The sequence below is a fragment of the Tamandua tetradactyla genome, chromosome 24 (genome assembly GCF_023851605.1).
Source record: "Tamandua tetradactyla isolate mTamTet1 chromosome 24, mTamTet1.pri, whole genome shotgun sequence".
Classification (NCBI taxonomy): Eukaryota; Metazoa; Chordata; class Mammalia; order Pilosa; family Myrmecophagidae; genus Tamandua; species Tamandua tetradactyla.
In genome coordinates, this window is record NC_135350.1 from 33,187,051 (window position 1) to 33,204,845 (window position 17,795).

Below are 17,795 nucleotides of genomic sequence, written 5' to 3' on the forward strand. Positions count from 1 at the left end.
TCTCTTTTAGCACTCCAGGACTTCTCCATCATTCTCTTCACAGTTTCTCCAAATTCTTCCCCTTAGCCATCCAAAAAACCATTCCAACATATCTGGTGTTTGCAAGCTGCAGCAGCACCCCACTCTCCAGTACCAAATCTGTTCTAGTTTGCTAGCTGCCGGAATGCAACACACCAGAGACGGATTGGCTTTTAATAAGAGGGGGTTTATTTTGTTAATTCTTCAGAGGAAAGGCAGTTAACTTTCAACTGAGGTTCTTTCTTACATGGGAAGGCACAGGGCGACCTCTGCTGACCTTCTCTTCAGGCCTCTGGGTTCCAACAACTTTCCCCTGGGCGATTTCTCTCTGCATCTCCAAACGCCTGGCTGAGCTGCGACTGCTGAGATGAGGTATGCTGAGCTGCTTGGGCTGTGCTACGTTGCCCTCTCTCATTTAAGCACCAGCCAATGAAGTCAAACGTCATTCATTGCAGTAGGAATGCCTCCTAGCTGACTGCAGATGTAATCAGCAACAAGAGGTCCACGTACCATTGGCTCATGTCCACAGCAACAGAACCAGGTGCCTTCACCTGGCCAAGTTGACAACTGACTCTAACTACCACAGTAGGGTTTACATGTGTGTATAATTACATATATGCAGATAAAAACATACATATTAATATAATCATAATAGATCCTAACTCTTGCATACTAACAGCCAACTAGGAAATGAATAAGTCATGCTTCCTGTATCTTAGAGAAGAAGAAACTGAGGCTGAGAGGACTAGTTACCTGAGGATCCCAAACTGAAGCTCAATATTAACACCTCAGAACATCCAAATATCACTTAATATGCCTCACACTTTCTCATCTAGACTATGGAAACTATGCACCAAGTATAACGTATGTAGGTCATAATGGACCGCTCAAAAAGCATATGTTGAAATGAATTAAATTTAAATTTACACTGTTTTACTCACTTTATAATTCAGATGTCCTAAGACTGAAGTATACAGTGATGAATCCACAGGAAGCCACTCCATGGGCATAGACTGTATTTTTAAAAACTCTGCAGTAAAAAGGTCATTTGCCCGCAATTTTGTAAAAAGGGCATCTTATATTCCAAGTCAATTACTGTTTCTGGTAAATCAAATTACATTTTCCTAAATTCCCTCTGTCTCCTTCAGGTCTCTCAATTCTAAACGCTAAATAATAGCTCTACACAAAAGGCAAAGTAATATGTTTCAATTCCTTTAATTATACTAATTTATAAAACCTATTAGCATTACTTTTGCCCAAGCCTAAAACCTAGGCATCACTATTTTATTCATCCTCTTTCTCACATACCTATATTCAATCAACAAATCCTATTTCAATCATCTAAATATCTCTCAGGGGTAACTGCTTCTGCCCATCTGAGCTACCAAAGACCTTGTCCAGGCCTCCTCTGGGCAGGATCATCAGTCTCTTAATCACTGTTCTCTCATCTACCCGTCCTGCCCAGTGGCAGCTGCTGAATGGATTCTTCACTTGGCAGTCACAGGCCAGTCTGATCTTGTCTCTCCTCTGTTGAAAATACTTCACTGACTCAATTTTACCTCTCAAAAAAAAAAAAAGTTTAGAATTTTAGCATGGCTTACAAATTCATGAGCTTTCCCTTGCACACCTTTCCTAATTAATGAGGGAGCACATCCCGTTCTTTCTATTCTAGTCACCCTCAGCTTATTTCAGACAGTTAGAGGCTAACTCTCTCTTCCTCCAAGCCTTCTAGAACCCTATTCTTCCTGCATGAAACATTCTCCCCTCCCCATTCACATAACAATCTTCTCTTTCCTTTCCTGGCTAATGCCTACCTATCCCAAACGTTTCTACTTAGCTGTCACACTTACACCTAACTCGTCCTTCAGGCACATGCTTCCAGAACAGTTGGTGTTTCCCCTTTTGTACAACTAATCACACTTGTAATTATTTTTGATCTTTCTATTTTCCTTTCATACTCTGTGATTTCACACCACAGCATATGGTTGTATTCAATAAATATTGGCTGAATGAATAAATTATCATATAAGAATTAGAGTAATTTTAATATTTCTGTCATCTCTTTTATTTATAAACATGGAGGAAATGTACTAGTACTTAAATATTTGAGGTACTGCCACAAATTATTGATAGTTTCTGCTTTCCCACATTCTGAACCACAAAGAATTTAATGGAAAATGATGAAAACAATGCCAAAAAAGTATCTGATTTAAGGATCTATTAAATCTTGATTGGGCTTCCTCATATAGTATACACAGAAAAGGGGCAGTGGTTCTATAAGTAATCGCATTTTTTAAAGTAATATTTTTCTTATTTTTTTTTTATTTTAAAAAGCTGTGAACATATTCTCTTTGAACCTCAGCTCTGATTTTGTCATACCCATGCTCCAAAGTTCTTTAGTGCCTTCTCTTTACCCACAAAATAAACCAAATTTCTTTTCCTCAATCTCTTTCCGGGCTAACACACCCTATTTCTTTCTATGTATTCTGTGCATGCTGGTAAACGAATTAACCTACTGGGCACATGATTCATTCCAATGGATCCACCAAGGATATTGCTGCCATCACCTGGACTCCCCCCTCGCCACTGCGGCACACATTCTAAACTTGTTTGCTTTGACTTTCCATTAAGATGTTATCAGTTCTATTGAAATCTGTCTAATATATTTTCTCTCTTCAATCAGATTCTCCAGGAAATAGCTCTGAGATGGAGATTTGCTTGTGTACAGGAGGTTTACACGGAATGTTCCTGAGAAAAACTCCTTTAACAGAGTAAGCAAAGAAGTGGGAAGAGGGAAAGTTTAAATTGTGATGCAAATGCAGCGGCAGCTCAGGTGATCTTGTGGGCCCTGTACAGTTCAGATGGCCCTGCAGCAATATCCCAAATTGAGGAGATGGACTCTGATGCGTGTAGCTTTGTAGTTACCAGTCATTGGGTGCTTGCTGCCCTTAAAAAGGCTGAGTAAATTGGGGTGAACTGGTCTCTTCTGCCTAGGGAAGTTCTTGGAGACAGGCTGTGTATAGGGAATGAGCGCTTCTGCCTTAAAGCTGGGCTCTGGGTATGTGTCACAGCATACTACATTAGTCCCTGAGATTCTACAGAATCCTTTTTTCTTTTTCTTCAATGATTATTTTTTTACTGAGATATAATCATCTAAAGTATACAGGCAGTGGATCACAGTATCATCATAAAGCTGTGTAGTCATCATTACAATCTATTTTTGAACATTTTCATTATTCCAAAAACAATAAAAATAAGAATAAAAATAAAAATGAAAGCAAAACAAACACCCAAAACATCCCATAGCTCTCATAGCACCCCCCATTGTTTATTTATTTATTTATTGTCTATTTTTTCTTACCCATCTGTCCATACACTGGGAGTGTGAGAAACAAGGTTTTCACACTCACACATTCACATCTTAACAGCTATATAGTTATTCAATCCTCTTCAAGAATCAAGGCTATTGGATTATAGTTCAACAGTTTCAAGTATTTTCCTCTAGCAACTTCAATACACCAAATATTGAAAAGAGATATCTATAGACTGCATAAGAATAGCTTCCAGAAAGTCCTATTGAATCTATTTGAAATCTCTCAGCCACTAAACACAATTTTGTTTCATTTCTCTTCCCCCTTTTGGTCAAGAAAGCTCTCTCACTCCCAAAAGCCAGGGCCAGGCTCATCCCTGGTAGTTATGTCCCAAGTACTGGGGGAGGGCAGTGAGTTCACCTGCAGAGTTGGCTTAGAGAGGCCACATCTAAGCAACAAAAGACATTCCTTGGGGTGATTCTTAGGCATAATCATAAGTAAGCTTAGCTTCTTCTTGCAGGAATAAGTTTCAGAAGGGCAAGTCCGAAGATTGAGGACCTGTCCCGTCAAATTGGCAGTCCCTGATGCTTGCGAGAATATCAGGTCTTCCCCAGGTGGGGAAGTTCAATATTTCCACCTTTTTTTCCAGTCCCTCAAGGGGATTCTACAAAAACTTTTTAATCTTCTGCCAGCTTACTCTGGGATATATCAAAATCATACCAACCTGTACAAACCAACAAGAACTCACTCCTTATTCATGACTACATGTCATTGTGGTGTTTGAGTAAGCCTACTATATAAATTAAATTAGATAGTATGCTATTGAAGATATAAATTTTGAATCAAATAAACATGCCTTCCTTTGGCCTCACACAGAAGTTGAAGTTTTAAAATACAGTCAATATCATCCTTTACCCTTTAGTCTGATTTAATTAGTCTATTCATATCTCTAATGAAGTCTGATCACTTTTTCAATGTTTTTAACAGTTGCTGTATGGGGTGATGCTGACTTTCATAGCTACAGAACTCTGGCTCTGAGTCTCAGGTGTCACACAGATATCCAGTCCTATTTTATAACATTTGGTGCCTTTTGTTATCTCTCAACTTAAAGTGTAGAGTTTTGTATATTTAATCAATATTCATTACTAGGTTTTTGTCATGGTCAAGCTCATGTGTCAACTTGGCCAGGTGGTGATGCCCGTTTGTCTGGTTGGGAAGTGCTGGCCTGTCTGTTGATATGAGGATATTTCATGGACTTAAATCATGATTACGTCGGCTGCATCCACAGCTGATTGCATGTGTAATCAGCTAAAGGGAGTGTCTTCTGCAATGAATGACACTCTAATCACTGGAAGGCTTTTCAGGAGGATTCAGAAGAGACAGTCACTCTTCCTAATTCAGCGGGCGAACCTCTCCTGTGCAGTTCATCCAGACCCTTCATCGGACTTGCCAGCTTCACAGCCTACTCCATAGATTTAGGACTCTTCTTTTCCTATGATTGCCAGCCAGCCTCTCCTGAAAGTTTGTTGTGTAACTTCATTGGAGTTACCAGCTTGCAGCCTGCCCTTCAGACCTTGGATTCCTACATTCCCATTGTTACGTGAGACACTTTTACAGATTTTACATCTACAGATATCTCCTGCTGATTCTGTTTCTCTACAGAACCCTAACTAATACAGTTCTGAATTCTTTTTTTTTTCTTTTTGGTGGAGGTGGGGAGGCAATTCCATACAATAGTTTCCTTAATACATTCCACAGTCTAGGAATTTGATAAGTCCATGTTAAAAGAGTGATGAAAAAATGGGTGGAAACTGTTTCAATATTGAGAGGTTAATATTGAGAATATCAACACTATGAAAAAATGGGAAGACTGTCATTAAACCATAAAACAATTCCAGAAATAAAAATATTATGACCACCTTATATGGCAATGATTTATTCCATTAACTATAAGAAAGAAGATAGGTCTGCACTGATTAAACTGATGTTTAATGTTCCAGGGCAGGGGTTTCCAAATTGTGGTTCTGAGAACCAATGGTGATAGAGTCCATTTGCTGAAAATTTCTCCTTACTCCATTCCAGAGCAGCACAGCTTTTATTTGTTTTACTAATTTAGCTAAAAAGCATTGAAAGCTTGCTCTGGAGTGTGTAATATCAACAAATTTAAGTTCTACAATTGAAAATTCTTTTCAAAAATACACATTTCAATGAAATGTAACTTTTGGTGATAAATTAAAGAATGCCAAAGAGGCCATTCTAAAGCTTATGTATTATTTATGTTATATTAACATACGGTGTTTCTAGCCACAAAGTGTGTGTTTTCTTTAGCCAAGTGATTTTGACAGTAGTGAGTACAAACTTCTGCCACAATTAAAAAGATATGGTATGGTACACAGAAAACAAAATTGGAAGACAAAACTTGGTCTATTATTATTATTAATAAAATCTATCTATTATTAATAAAAATAGATATTTTTTCATATTAACGTTTAAAAGTCCTGATATTAATAGGTTTTATTTTAAATTTATTGGGGTCTTCATTCATGGCAAATATGGATCTGACAGAGTTAACTAGCTGTGTAGCCCTCAGTAAGTCATTCAATTTTTCTAAGGCTCAGTTTTCCCATCCATAAAATTGGGAAGAATAGGTTAGGTTAACTTTAAAGCACCTCGTTATTACAATATTGTATGAGCTACTGATAAATAAAAACCTTTAAGTACATAAAAAATAAAACAAAGAGAGAAGGACACTTTCTTCATAGAATTAAAAAAAAAGTTCTCCTCAAATAATGCCTTTGACATATTTAATAGCAAAGCACTCGTGGCATTTTTATTAAACCAAGATGCCATCCACCACCAAAATAATAAAAGATTGGAAATGAAATATAAGCACTTAGCCTAGAAAAAAAATTAAATGTTAAGAAGGATATAAAATATTAGCTTTGAAACAATAGCAATTTTATTTGAAGATAATATCAATGTCTTAATATTGGAAAAACACCTAAGAATAAACTGTGAAATAATAAAAGGAAGCTAAACCAATAGTAAGTGGTGATCAGGTTTGTCATAAAATATATCAAACATCAATAACTTTCTTATAATTTGCAAAGGACAGTTAGAAAATATAATGGAACCATATCCTATTCATGATAGCATGCACACACACACTCACAACAATTCTACAAATTTTTAGGAATAAAATACAATGGAAATATGCAAGAAGAGTATTATAAATCTCTACTGAGTAGTGTAAAAGAGATAGCTATTTCAATTGATACCATGTCCATGGATAGCAAGAGTCAATATTTTTAAAATTATTTTTCCAAAAATAATCTATAAAATCTGTATAAATAACAATGGCATAGGGATGCTAAAAGAATGAGTGGGAGTAAAACATTTAGGAATTACTCTAATATTTGAAAATAGAAGAGTAGCGAGGAGGCACTTATCCTATCATTCATAAAATAAATTATAAGTGTGCTAGAGAAAAGGCCCTGGGAAACAGCCACCTCCTCCTTTACTGGACATTTATAGTACTTATATCAGTTGCATTGTTGTTGTTTGTTTGTTTTTTTACCTGTTTTGTCCATACTCCTAATGAAGGTATATATTAATTAAAGACAAAAAACATTCTTTTATTAGTTATATTCCTTATAGCAGTACACATGCCTTTTTATAGCCCATATAGAATGTCTTTAATATAAGAATGATGTGGTTACTTGAATGTAATTAAGAATTTAACAGCAGAATATCTCTTTGTAATAAAAATGGTCTGTTTCTGTTTCCATTTTTGATGTTTGACCCCAGACTTCTTTTGAAGCCTCACCCTCTTTTCCCTTTTGGCCACATGGGGACAGGCTGCTAAGAAAGTCCCTAATATGCCTCTGCCTTTATCACCTGTAAAAAATTTAAACCTTGCGAAACTTTATCTTGTACTTTTCTCCAGTACTATCCCTGAAACACTACAGGCCCAAACGTCTCCCTCTACTTGGCTCAGTGCAGAACTGCTTATATTTGCCCTGCTCTCCCTGGAAGTCTCTCTTGTGAGGAATAAACTTACTTGTTCCCTTTTGTGTGCAGCATCATTAGCTTCTACAGCCAAACCAAATTCAGGTGGGGGACCATTCTGGACAAAGGAATGCCTACAAAACGCTCATATAAGAAAAAGTAATATGATTGGGGATGGGGTATCCTCCAGTTTTTAAGGTCAATTTGAAATATGAAACAAAATATAATGTAATAGAACATTTGCAATCATGTCATCATTCAAACTTTAACATTTCTTGCTGCATAGAATGGCTATATTCCTTTTAAAAAGTGGCACTGTGTTAGAAGCTATGGGGACAAATATGCAAATATTTCCCCAATAAAGTTCCGTAATTATTATGTGATATTATTTTTGTAATAAATTTTATGATGGCAACATTTTCTATATTGAATTTCTACATGAGAAATACCTGAATATTAGGGTGACTCGCGTTCCCTCCTACTGATATTCTCATTAAGTGAGGGTCTCCTGAGCAACCTGCCAAACTATTATTATGTCTTTGTGAGAAAGCTTCAGAAGAATGAGTATATTCAGATTCTTGCATCCTATCCAAGCCATGAATTAATAAATTGGCAGGATCAGAATCATATTCAACAACCTCCCTCAGATTCATACCTGCCAGCTCTCATGTGGGTAGAGCTGGGAGATTTTGGCAGCACCTTGGGTTTGGATTTGACTTATTCATTTGAAAAATCTTTCTCTGCCAATATATTCAATACATTTAATTCTCAAGTACTTCTGCTTATTAGAGCCTTAAATTCTCATCAAAGTGATTCTTTTGCAAAGGGGAAATAGTGTCAAGAGAAAGATTCAAGCTCTTCTTTACCTAAAACACTTTTTTTCCTCCACTTTCCACTTTTTGTTTAACAGAGTTCTCTTCTAGTTTCATAATTCTAGATTTTTTCTGAATGTTCTAAATGTTTTCATATTTCATGTGACCAGATATTTCTCCTTTTGTTTCAGGAGAGAAAGGCAAATACATTCAAAGAAAAAAAAGACAAGTACAATAAAGGATAAACTTCCAAATGGCTGTCTCCTTTGGGCAAAGGGTATGGGAGAAATTTGTTTTTTAATCATTTCATTTGAAGTCCAAGAAGCTGTGCAAGATAAATGGAAGATGCCATCAAGGATGACATGACAAAGAAGCTAATAAACTGCAGAATTCTTATACCATTGAGAGGAGCTAAACAACATAAACTGCCTTATGGGAATGAAACAGGTAGCTGAGCCAAATCAGGTCACAGCCAACCTGAACAATGCATTGACAGTGAAAAATAATGCAATCAAGTACCCAAAATAGGCCACAAATGCTGCAAAATATTAACTATTCATGAATCATAATATCTTCATTGTAAGATAAATTATAGATCAGCAAATCCAATCGCTTACCTTTTATCATTTAACTAAGAAACCTATGTCCCATGCTTATTTTTCAGTTGTTGGTATGGTTTAAAAAAAAAAACAAAAACATGTTTTGTGACAGGCACCATAATGGGAGCATCTCTAACTCTGATGATACAGCCGGGCAATTTAAAATATTTCAGTGACCAATTTTTCTCACAGACAAATTCCCTTACAATAAAGCCCCCCTTTAATATATGTGACCTTCTGTCCTTGGTAAAAAAAAAATATCCCATATCCCCATCATTTGTGCTTCAAATTGCCAGCACAGTCAATGGGAAAAAAAAAAAAAAATCCTTCTAAGAGATAGTTCACCAGATAATGATTTATTGCATTCTCCTTACAAGAAAATTAAGAAGAGTGAAGTGTTTATCTGAAGTTACCTTCTTGATAGTCTCCAGCATGCTACGCCCTCCCTGCCAGGGCTTGGAGTTCTTTCTGATACATGACAAACTGGCCATGCTGTGCCACTTCCGGTCCTCAAGCTTCTTGTGAAAAGCATTAGCGAGCAGAAGCACTGTGTCATATATGTAAAGGTTTGAAATCTGAAAAAAAACATCAGACAGTGATCGTTAGCATCATTGACACTAACCATCAAGAATAAGGTGAAATTGTCAGCTCCTTCCATTCATGTCATAGATGGCTGGTTTACTGGATTATTTATTAAGCAGGGGTTTCTTTTTCATTTTCTGGGCAATTTCGCCATTAAGAAAGAAGTCTTGTCTGATTGTAGGCCTCAATTGCTTTTTCATCTTATTTAGGTGTGAAAGAAAAGATAAAAAAGAGGTTTCTACCAAGGCAAGGCTGTTAGTGTCAGACCTTAGAAAATCACTGGCCCTTATTTCTTGCTGAGGAGGTAAGGATCTAAAGGTTTCAGATTGGAAAGGCAAACTGAATAATACAGCTTTTTCTGAGTATGTCAAGTTTTGCATTTTACTTTTTCAGCTGGAACAATATCAACTCGAGCTCATGTATAAGATCAGTGCCACAGGTACAGAAAAGGAAGCAGCCATCTGTGTGTACATTTGGATCTATGGGGATTTAGTACCGAAAAATGAAAGGAAACTGCAAATTCATAAACATTACAGAGATAAAGGATATATAAGGAAATATATAGATATACACATGTATCACAAGACATTTACATGATTAATATTGTAGTCTATTAACTGTGAATGTGTGTTTAAGTAAATGCTTTCTTCTTCTAAGGTAATCATGTTATTATTTTTCTTCTATATAGATTGAACGTGAATTACAGTCATTTTTTCCTAACATCAATTGCACTCTTACATTTAAGTCTAGACCGAACTACTATCCATACGGCCAATTAATAATGGGAAGTGCTTATTTTTTTCAAATAAATTAGAAATTATTTAGAAAACATGAACACCAATAGAAATCCCAGGTCAACAAATGCTGTTGAATGCTACATTATTGCTTCTCTGAAGGAAAACCCAACATAAAATAAAAGATTAGAGAATCATGTAGCTATGAAAATTAATTCCATCTTAAAGTTTTTAATTGTCAAAGATTCTTTTAAGTTTCTTTTTATTATGGTTTGTTTTTCCTGAAAACAGGGGAGAGTATGTTGATTGTCCTTTGATTAGAATTAATCACAAAGGAAATGTATAGAATGTTCTGGCCACATCACAGAACAATTCTAGGTTCAACTATTGGGATAATTAGGCAGAGGAAGGGAAGGATTTGAGGCTATGAAAACTGTTAAGAGTTTTCTAACATGCCTTGTGTGTTGTTGTTTTTTTTTTTTTCCATGCAAGGTAAATTTTAAATCCTTTGTATTTGTTAGCATTATTTTATGCATACATATTCACAGAAGGTAGAACTTTTCTTTGAAGAGACATTGAACATTCTTACACATGTAAACTACAGTTTTATTCTTTATAAGGAAATTCCAGTCCTCACTGTTCTTTACCTCCCCTCTTTCCCTAACCAGATAATTACTAGAGACTAATTTATTGATTTTCCGTGAACCTCATCCTTATGTGTTTTACTATCACAAGACATGTTAATCACATTCAACCATGTCATTTTGGTGGTTTTGGAAGGCATGGCGGACAAAAAATCAGCTGAAATATCAACCAATTACTAATGAGATTTAATTGATAGGTAATTACTATACAAACCTATCACTTCTCCATGAAGTTATGTTTTCCAAAGTAAAGCCCATTAATATCAAAGAAACACAGGTAAACTTTAGAAGCAGTTTAGCTACAGCAGCAAGCCTTAATTTAGTACAATTCAGAGGTCCCATAAAGTTCTAATAAGAAACTGAACAAAATTCGGGAACTATTAAGTATATTATTAGCTTTTATGTTAGCATATAAGATTATCTATAATAATTCAGACAATAATACTCATTGCATAATTCTTATTTTATTTATTTATTTTTGTATGGGCAGGCACTGGGAACTGAACCCGGGTCTCCAGCATGGCAAGTGAGAACTATGCCACTGAGCTACCATTGTCCACCCTAATTACTATTTTTATATACTTATTTTTCCTCATTGTAACTCCCAATTTAATAATGTTTCTGATATTTTTTGTAATACATGAAAGGTTGAACATTATTTGGCTAATATATTCTATAAATATAATAACTGGTTCAGTTCTTTATATATTTTTTCTAATTATTATGGAGATGTCAAGAGCATTAAACATCATGGGAAATATCAAGTACATTAGAAACAAAGTTTTAATCATAGACAAAAGTAATATTCTAAATAAAGTTTAGAATTCTTTTTAACAATATACTTTGTCTACTAGGATAACATATTTATATGTATATGCTGTAAGTGTTCCAGACTGAAAAATAGTAGATTATTATTTTGACAACTTCTAAACTGACATGAACATGAGAATCGCCTGGAAAGGTTTAAAAAACACAGGCCCTTTACCACCAGAGTTAAATAATTCAAATTCCTGGTGGCAAGCCAGGATTCTGTTTATTTTTGTTTTAAAGCTTCCTAATGATTCTTATGTAAAGAGCAAAGAGAGTCCACAATTGGGTTTTGGAGAATCACTGATTAATGTAAATGCAATGAATTGCTTTGAGTTTAGGTTTGAAATTTTCTAATATTTTGGATGGTCTGCAATACTTGTACACAGAACACATTAATAGGCTCGATTTTACACCCATTTAGATTAATTCACTCTGCTTATAATCACTCAGTATTTCAGGATATTTTAATTTTCCTTTGGGTATTTTTTATTCTCCAGACTCTTTGGATAATCTCATTTCTGAAGTATAGCCACTAAATCATAGTACTAACATGTACTGCATACTCAGTATTGAGTAGGTATTGCAGTCTCCTCTTCCATATGTCTAAATTTCAAATCCTTGATCTTGTTTTTGATGATGTGTTTGGAAAAGCACTGACCTGGAAGCTAAGAAATTTCATTCCTAACTGGCTAGTTTCCTTATCAATAAAACTAGGGCTCTCTAGTAGTTCCAAAGTTGGATGATTATTTTCAATGATTGGTGACTCATAAAACATTAACAATGAAAAGACTCATTAAGCATTCATTTGCTTTGTTTGGTTAGCTTGGCCGAGTCATCAGGGGAACTGGGAGGGGTGGGTGAAGGAAGGAGTAGCTGATATCCACTTCGATCAAAGTATGGACTTGAAGATATAAGTAGTCCATGAATCAAAATTAACGTCAAAATCAGACTGTGAAAACCCAACAAGAAAACACAGCAGAACCATTAAGGATGAGTGGGCTGAGCTCAACAATTAGAAACCCAAGAAAAAACGTTTTTTGATGGCTCCTCTTCATTATGATATGCAGTAATCTGACCTTTTCTAACATCTTCTGTCTCCTTTGCCTCAAACTGTCTTGTTTTATTCTCCCTTTATCTTGTTTCTTTCTCTGACTCTTAAGGTGTGTATATGAGATGGTTGTGGTAGCATCTTTTGATGTCTCTTTAACTTTCTCCAACTAATTAACTTCCTTCAACATTCACTGCAAGGAATCCTCCCCTGACAACTTCCCAGGACTCTCCTTACCCACAGGCTAAATTGGCCAGTCCTCTTTTATTCTCCTATAACACTCAGCATATATCTCTATTGAAACTTATCTTATTGCTAAGATTTTTTTTTCTTTAATCTCCTTTTTATACTAAAATGTGTGTTCCTTCTGTGCAGGGATGCTTATATTTCACCCCCTTGGATTTTTGTTAGCCTGAAAGCTGGTCATATGTTGCTAGATTTTTGATAAAGAGTTGTCAAATAAAAGAAGAGAAAGGATGGAGAAAAGGAAAAGAAGAAATTCACGTTTAAAATCAGATGGCTTTTGGGTTCATTTTCCAGTACCTCTCCATGTAAACAAAGCAAAGCAAAAAACTACATGTAAAATCAGATGGCTCTGTCAAAAGTCATAGAGTCAGAAATTAGAATACAAGTTACCAGAGGCAGGTGTTGGGATGGTGAAAGGGGAAGTTGATGCTTAATTGATACAGAGTTTCTGTTTTGGATGATGGAAAAGTTTATGACATTCTTTGAGCTTTCTATTACCGATCCAATCTGTTACTTCTTTCTCAGGCAAGTGCTTGAGAAATTGAAATTCATTTTCTCTGCTATGCCACCCTTTATCATTCCTTATTGCCATCATCTACTGATCTCTTGGTTACTTTTTCTTCATGAGGTCTTTGACTCCTCACCCACAGTGATCTTAATCTATCTCCCAGCAATAAAATAAGACCACTTCTATATCTATACAGATGATCTTCACTTTTACTCTGTCTACAACCAACACAAATGGTTCTCCAAAATACCCAAAGACACACCACTCTAAAATCTTAAACTCCCATATCCCATTATCTGACTAATCATTTCTCTCCACCTCATTGCCACTATGTCTGCTCTCTGACCTCACTGAACATCCAGTACCCACCTTCTCTAATGTGACAACCTTCCAATATTTGACAGCATCTATCTCTTGCTCTGAAACATCCTCTTTCCTTCAGGTGTTCATCTGGTATAGTTTCTAGGCTGTTCATTTTCTAAGTCCACTTATTCTACCTTCACCTTGTTTATCAACACGAGAGAGAGAGAGGAGTAAGGCATTCTCTCTCCTGATATTAGCACAATGCTTCTGATATAGAGACCAAGACTTACCATCTCCAAACTATGGCTCCTTCTAAGTCAGTGACATACTTTTAATGACTTTTACTATAAACTTCTCAATTATGGAAACATTTTTCTTAGATGAAGAAAACAAACAAAAAAAAGGATTTGAGTATTTCTGTTTTCTTTCCATTGGCCATCAATGTAACATGAGCTCTACCAAGCAGTAAATGCCCCATTGCCTTCTTGCTTCACATAAGCCAAAAAACATTGTTTTAGCTAAAATGTTTTCTTTAACATACATTTTTTCAATTTCAGCTAATTGAATTTGATGTTTCTTGGTACTAATATTAAAAATTGTGAAATTTGCTTTCTTGTCTTTCCTAAATCATACCTACATCCTTTATATGTCACATTAAAATGCTGTAACAGCCCAGAGATATCTCTCCGTAGTCTCACTGTATCTTCTTTTCCTTTGCTTATGCAGAATTTTACAAGTCGTGTTTTTTAGAGCTTACTTGAGATATGTTTATATATCTTTATTTTTTCTAAATTTATTTAATTGCATCCTTCTGAATTCTCAGGTATGTCTGTCTATGATCATATTTAATTGCATTGTTTTATGAATACCAAGTTGAGAGGGGCTACTTCCTCTTGGTCAGTGGTGTCTTGCTGATTAGAATTTGATTTGACATAGCATTTTATCTTGCTTCTTTCTCTAACTTCAGTGAGACAAAAATTTTCACCAGGCAAGTCTGTATATCATATGTTCTTCTTTTAGTGGAGCACATTAAATTCAAGAGGTGCATTTGGATTCTGAATTATACGGATTTTTCCCACGTAAATATTTCTGTCCGTTTTCCTTCTATATATTAAATATTGAGTCAAATTCCATCACACATAAAAGGGAAGTTAATATGTAAGAAATCTCAGAGAAACAGTAAGTGGCCTGTTTGCTTCCATCTGTGAGTTTGAGGGGAGTGAGATGAAAATGCAGTCAATGCAGAGGTGGGGTTTGTGAAGGAAGAATTCCAATATAGTCTATACCATCAGATACGTCTGAGAATGAATAAATAAAATATTTGTTTCTTAGTTTCAAGAAACTCTTTAATTGGAATGGAAGGATTATGTCATTAGGTGAATGTGCTTTAAAGTGCTATATAGTTACTTTCTGCTTTCCCTAAATGGCAGTCAGTAATTTTGCTTATTTAAACTTGTGCTTCATTTCCTGCTGTTTCTTTTGACGGGAATAAAATTTTGTAAAACAAAATTCCTCCATGTTTTCTTCATCTAGAATTCAATCATTTTTATATAAATTATATTAATGACCAATTAACATGCCAAGGTGGGTCATTATAAGAGAGTCACTAAAATTTAAGTAGCCCCTTTTAAGGCTTCAGAATGGCTCACTTTGGCCACTGCCTTTTCTTCAATTAAGTTCAAATCCACAAAGAGTTACAGAGTTGTAAAACACTGTCGTAGGTTGATAGGAAAATAAAGATTAAAAAAAGTACATTATGGGGATTTTATGATGCTCCTTTCTAAAGGAGCTTAATAACTAGCAGGGAACAGAGGGGTTTTAGGAAAAGATATGGGAGCCAGCTGTCAGGTAAATACATGCTACTTATTAAAAGGTTAATAAATACAAATGAATAGTTGGGCAAATGGTAATTCATCTAAAAGAAAATCCAAAGGTGACTAAGGATGCGGAAGTTTCTGAGCTTTTCTTTCTAAAGGAGTAGTATTTTTGTAAAATAATTTTATTTACCTGACATTATTGGGGATAAACCAGTCTTCCCTCCTAGGCTATAAGTCAAAACTATTCTAACAATATTAAACATTTCGAAGGACTAGCTTTTGACACTCTATTTTTTGGTTTCCTGACTTCTGAAGTTGACCAGGGTTTTAATCTTTGCTATTATCTCAGGGTTATGGCTTAAATAGTAATTAATATACTAGAGGTATACCACTGGGATACTCTTAGGAACTGTTTTATTACACAGGGTTATTTTTACAGAAAAAGTCCTACACTGATAGGATGTTTGAGTTATTATATCTGATTGATTTCTTTTTCCTGTCTTTTCTTGCTATAGAGAGCTCCTTAGGGCGCCCTGCTGTTGTCAGTGTGTCTGCCCTTTGCAACACTCCTGCAAATTGATATCTTGAGACCTCTAGAGCAGAAAGATATAAAAAGATCTGGTAGGATTTTTCTTAAGAAAAATAAATAGGCTCTGGGTGAGTATTTAAAGCACATTCTTAGGAGTAAGCTGCAGGAACTTGGTGTTTGGTTTGATGCTCTGAGATTTTATTTACTTCCAAATTCTCAGTTGTATTCTAAATGGTGAAGATTTCACCTCTATCACATCTAAGTGAGATATGACCATATAATACTATGGCATTTTTGAATTTCTAAAGAACATTTTGGTGAAGTTAGTCAAGCTACGGACTACTATTTTTTTAATACAAATTCTATGCTCTTTTTTTTTTTTTTTTTTTTTTTTTGCCAGAAAAGCTAAACAAATCTATTAGCTTAATAACATGGAATTTGGCATTAAGAGATACCAATCACAAATTCTATCACGGGAAATTCTAGGAATCTATTCATTTAGAAGGGGGTAAGTGTTACTTACTATATTTTTATCGAGCAAGTAGGTATTTTTCTATAATGAGATCATCGTATCAAAGACACAGACTTTTAACACATCCTCCCATCAGATTGGATTGCTGGAGGAGGAGAATAGTTAAGAAAACACTAACATGCTTAATTCTGGATCCAATGCAATTTGAAAAAGATCTCTCTGCAATCGCCCATCAACAAAGCACCCTGGAAGAAAGACCCTGGTATTTAGAATATACCTCCATATTCTGAGCAAACGGATCCTTTGGATCACATAATGTTGAAGATATTCGATGGTTGCCACGGAAACATCGCTGACTTATATTCTGGGGGACTGGAAATGTCTGCCGAATGATGGTTAACCTTCCAATTGACCTTCTCACAAGCTCCTGCACATCCACATCCTTTATTTCCTGTAAGATAAGATACAAAATGGAAGAATTAGAAATATTTTAATATAGGAACAGAAATACAAAACCCTTCATGAGTTATCACCTCGAAATGTTAAAGGATTCTGTTACAGTATCACATTCACTTAATGCTTAGCATACATCCAAATGAAAACAATGCATGCTCATTAATGGAATCATTTATTTGTAGTTGCTGTCTGTGCCTTAATTTATATACATTACTGCCTAGATAATGCTAAATGGAGGCAATTGGCTCAAATAAACATTTTTTTTTTCTATGTTGTATGACGGGGTGACATTTCATTATTTTTCCATGTGAGTATTCTGTTACTGCAGCACCATTTGTTGAATTTTTGTTTGGTTGATTTTCGTTTGTTTTTTGGGAAGTGCATGGACCAAGAATCGAACCCGGGTCTCCTGCATGGCAGGCAAGAATTCTACCACTGAACTACCCTTGCACCCCTCAAATATACTTTTATTAATGATAAGTTTGCAATTCATTACATTGAACACTTAAGAAAAATGTGTGTGCATGGTCACAATATTGAAAAAAGTCACAAATAAGTTGATTTTATAGTTTATTAATCATTAATGGATTCCACAGCACTTTGTCCAGGAAGATAGTTACAATGTAACAGTAAAATATACTGTTCTTAACAATGGAAAAAATAAGAATCTTAAATGAGGCAAGGAAAGAGAAAAAGAGGACATATTAAGTATTTTCAAGAGTTGCCTAATTATTTCTTAGAAGTATTGGTGATAACCCCTGCATTTTTGTGTTAAGGAACAGATTAAGCAAAGTGCTCACAACTATTGAATGCACAGGTGACTGAGTATATAATTGGGTTATCAACATAAAGAAGAAAAATTGTGTTGGTTAAAGCAGCCTGAACCAGGGTAAGGAAG

General features: G+C 35.3%; 1 protein-coding gene across 3 annotated transcripts in view; it reads right to left on the minus strand.

Moving 5' to 3' along the window:
* The window catches only part of GRID2 (glutamate ionotropic receptor delta type subunit 2), a 1,588,850-nt gene that overhangs the window by 656,426 nt on the left and 914,629 nt on the right, over positions 1–17,795 (minus strand). For all 3 annotated transcript variants that reach the window (XM_077142855.1, XM_077142857.1, XM_077142856.1), the window contains 2 exons: positions 16,719–16,892; positions 9,162–9,323 (listed from right to left, as the gene is read on the minus strand). In XM_077142855.1, the coding sequence (XP_076998970.1) occupies positions 9,162–9,323; positions 16,719–16,892 (336 nt within the window). The remainder of the gene's footprint in view (positions 1–9,161; positions 9,324–16,718; positions 16,893–17,795) is intronic.